Genomic DNA, 4,259 nt, shown 5'->3' with positions numbered 1-4,259 from the left:
CTAGCCCACGATATATCTCTTAACCTGCATCCTCCGCTTATTATTCTCCTTCGCTCGGTAATTCAGTCACACTGTTTGAGAACAAACCTGTAGCAGTTGTTGTCCGGGCAAATGAAAGGTGAAATGTTGATGTTGATGGTGGTGACTTCACAAGAGGGGGGAGGAGAGGTGACACGAGAGACCTAAAGGTGAGGGCGGTGAACAGGAAGGCTGATTGTCTCCGGTTGGTTCGTGTCTCTTTATTGTCCGGCAGAGTGCTTCTTGGAGGAGTGCCGGCTTGTGATTGGCCCGGAGTGCTGTGCTTTGGGGGAGTGCCGGCTTGCGATTGGCCCGGAGTGCTGCGCTTCCACAAAGGTCACACCAACACTGGAGCAGATTAGCAATGCAGATTGGGCTAAAGGGTCTGAAAGGCTGCTATAGCTGCCTGCCTCTTATTCCATTAGCCAGGAGGCGGAGTGCACATGCACACTACAGATGAGCTGGCAGAAGAAGCAAACGGCCCCAGCATGTTAGAGGAAATACATACCGTACACACACACACATACACACATGCACACAGAATACGCACATACAAATGCATGGTCCACTCTCTCACAAGCACAGCACACATGCAAACAGCACATGACTCCAAGTCCATCCTCCATATCTGCTCCCACCAGCTACCCCCTACACACATGCTATCAATTTTGATCCAATCAGAGAAAAGTTGACATTTTCTGAGAAAACGAAAGGTCCAATTGTGATGCCTTTAAAGGAATGTATGTATTTTTTCACCCCGAATCCAACAGCGCCATCCCTGAGTATGGTTGCGGAGCTACGTCTGCCCTGCCTGCAGGACTACAGGAGAGCGATAGAGGACAGTGGGCGGTGGGGGGTTTCAAGTCACTGACCAAACACTCTATTTCAATGATTGCTGTCAGAATATAGAGTCACTTAACACTTATTTGAACACAAAAACATTGCTGAATGCAGCTTTAATAACATGACTGTTTGGAGTTCATCACACTGGATAAATCACACCCGTTTTCAAAGGATTATGAAACAAACCAGCATGATGGAGTATGTGGAGTTTATGGACCAACTTATCTGAATAGAAGGCTCAGGCTGGATCTGGACGTAACGTTACAGGTCAAGTTAACACGTCGCTTTTTGTTGTTGATCTGTATTGAAGTTGGCAAAGTCCACATAATATTCTGTCGGAAAAAAAGTCAGGTTCAACAAAAGCACCGTGACATTTGTTGCAATGTGAGGCGGAGTTTGGCAGTCGCTCGCTAATATCTTTCAGACACTGTGTGATTCAACAGCGTGATGCCTCCTGTCATGAAACTAGTTTTCATCCAAATATACTACTGATGTTTGAAATCTTTTAAACCTGTCACAAGCGTAGTGACAGGACAGGAGTGTAAACATGCAATGTCAAACGCCTGGTTCTGCCCGCTTCATCATCGTTGGGGAGCAGTAAAAATAAGAATAAGAATAAGAATAAGAATAAGAATAAGAATAAGAATAAGAATAATAAAATACTGATAGCAGCACCGAACGTCCAGGACCTTATTGATACTCCTGGTACCGACCAAACCGGAACTGGTACCAATTAATACCCATACCTCAATACCCATCCCTAACACTGCCCATGACAAATAAAGGCAGATCTAGCAGTGGGTGCAGTATCAAATACTGCCATGTCTTTCTACTCTCCTCCATTAATGACCTTTTGTAACAACACTTCTGGACATAGGAGACCCTGAGGAGGCACTTTTGGAGGGGAGTTCACAGAGGAATCAGTGACTCACCAATATTAGTCCAGAGGGGGAAATGATGTAAGACAAAATACATTTGACATCAGATAGAGAGAGGGGAACCCCTTTTTGAGGAATAGCCTCTTTAGATGTACCAGCAGCTATAGCCTATTAAAGCTCTTGTCCATGCCTGTGCATAAAACCGATTGATGTGGTTGTCCTTTGCGCCAATAAAATAAACGATATAGCCGTATTGCTCCATCATACTCATCGAGACAATTGGATTTACGGTGATAATAAAGCAGCCGAAGAAACGACCACTTCCTGCCCTAAAAGCCTATAGCCTTGTTTCAGCACCATGGAGAGAGAACACACGGGGACACACAGCCTTGTTTCAGCACCATGGAGAGCGAACACACGGGGACACACAGCTGAGGGAGAAAGGGAGCCTAACAATCTAGCGCACAACAAATGGAACAGATAGAAGTGTAATTTAACCAATGTGTCTGACCTGTGTGTTGCTATTTATTTTTTATTTGTTCAACGCAGCCCAGAGGGCCTTGATGCCAAAGGCAGGTAGCGCGCGTGTGTGTGTGTGTGTGTGTGTGTGTGTGTGTGTGTGTGTGTGTGTGTATGTGTGTGTGTGTGTGTGTGCGTGCGTGCGTGCGGCCGCCTGCGTGCATGTGCACGTGAATGTGCATGTGAATGTAGGCCCAAGAATGTGTTGAGCTTGTATGAAATGCTTGTTCCCTTTGCACACATTGTATTTGGATATGAAAGACATCTTTTGGCATGCTGGCTGTATTGTTGCCTGTACCGGCCCACGACATACCAGAGCCTGCCTGAGATACTGTATAGGCTGCCATGTTATTGGACCAAGCAAACCGGGAACAATGCAAAGCTTCTCAGTGGATTAGGTGCAGAAATAACTGGCGTGCTATTAACGTGATTGAAATGAGTACCATGCCTACAGTCCTCACACAGACCTATACAGTGGCAAGCTAGGCCCTCACTACAACTTTCCACAATTCACAAAGTAGTCCAATTTAGAGAGAGAGAGAGAGAGAGAGAGAGAGAGACACACACACAGAGAGAGAGAGAGGGATAGAGAGAGAGAGATTTCTATAGTCATGCAATCTGTAGCCATCACAGTAAACAATAAGGGCTGGCAGACATGACTCATCCAACATCCATGCTGGGGAGAGAGAGAGAGAGAGAGAGAGAGAGAGAGAGAGAGAGAGAGAGAGAGAGAGAGAGAGAGAGGGGGCACTAGTCTCTGCTGACCCATCCTCCATTCCCCCATGCATGTCATGCAGATGGTGCAAATGTGCAAACTCGGATAGGCCTGATGATGAACTCTAGCTGCCAAAAAATTACATCCACACTGACAGATAGGCCTAACGGTTGCCATGACGACTGTGATTTCAGTGTGTGTGTGTGTGTGTGTGTGTGTGTGTGTGTGTGTGTGTGTGTGTGTGTGTGTGTGTGTGTGTGTGTGTGTGTGTGTGTGTGTGTGAGAGAGAGAGAGAGATAAAGAGAGAGAGAGAGACCCAGCCTCGTTAGTCCTACCTTACATTCCTCCATGCACGTCCTAACCGAGTAGGCGTCCGTCTCGTATTTCTGAACCAGCAACTCAAACTCCTGGTAGTCCTCTTCTGCTTTCTGGTCCAGCAGCTGATAAGCCCGGACACACTCGCTGCATCCCGTCACATTCACCCCCATGGCCATATCCACTTTATCCAGGGTGCAATTCATATCGCCCGGACTCGTAAACCCGTAAAACAAATCAAAAAGTGAGTAGGAATTACAAAAAGAAAGGTACAAATCGCTCAGATTCACGTACGCCGACTGCGTCCCCTCTTCTCCACCGGAGAGGCCCAGGCACGCCGTCTCCGCGTCCGTGAAAGTGAAGCAGTCTTTGGACACGCTGTCGGGGTGACAGGTGTCCATTCGCCACAGAGGTTTGGTAGAATTCCCTAGAAAAATAACATTTGGCTCTCTGGCATCATCTGGTAATGATGGGGTATGGTGGTGGTGGTTGTGGTGGTGGTGGAGGAGGGGGGAGTTTGGGTGCTCGCCCATGTCCGTAATCGCGAGCCCCTCTTGCGATCGCTTGTCTCGGGTTCGCGTCAGTTTGGCCTCGGCGCAGAACCACAGGTGATCAGAGAGCAGCACGGTGATGAACAGCAGAGAGGCCAGCGACAGGCGCCATCTCTGGGCCCGCTCCGACTCGGTGAATGGCTTCTCGTTCTCTCGGGGTGCAAACCAGTATTTTAAGCCTTCATCATGCTGCCGACGCATCCAAGCACCCCTGGTCATATTTTAGGAAAAGCGCAGCCCTGGCCGACTCCACCGTGGGGGCTCCTCTGCCACAATACTCATTGACTTGCGGGGAGATGGACTCCGGTTGTTTCTCCTCTGTTAACGGTGGGGCGCCGCCGTGCCTCCGCTCCGCCGGTCCAGGACGTTCCTCTATCGCGCCCGGTGCTATTCCGATCCAATTAACGCGCCCGCACAGAT

General features: G+C 48.5%; 1 protein-coding gene across 1 annotated transcript in view; it reads right to left on the bottom strand.

Annotated features, from left to right (window-relative positions):
- The window catches only part of nalf1b (NALCN channel auxiliary factor 1b), a gene marked incomplete at both ends in the record, with an annotated part of 148,620 nt that extends 144,562 nt beyond the window's left edge, over positions 1 to 4,058 (bottom strand). The window contains one exon of the mRNA XM_083639389.1: positions 3,309 to 4,058. Coding sequence (XP_083495515.1) covers positions 3,309 to 4,058 — 750 coding nt within the window. The remainder of the gene's footprint in view (positions 1 to 3,308) is intronic.
- Positions 4,059 to 4,259: the final 201 nt, after the last annotated feature.

This window comes from Poromitra crassiceps, assembly GCF_964638095.1.
Source record: "Poromitra crassiceps genome assembly, chromosome: 6".
Taxonomy (NCBI): Eukaryota; Metazoa; Chordata; class Actinopteri; order Beryciformes; family Melamphaidae; genus Poromitra; species Poromitra crassiceps.
Note: the sequence above shows the minus strand (reverse complement) of the source record. Positions and strands in the feature narration are given on the sequence as shown.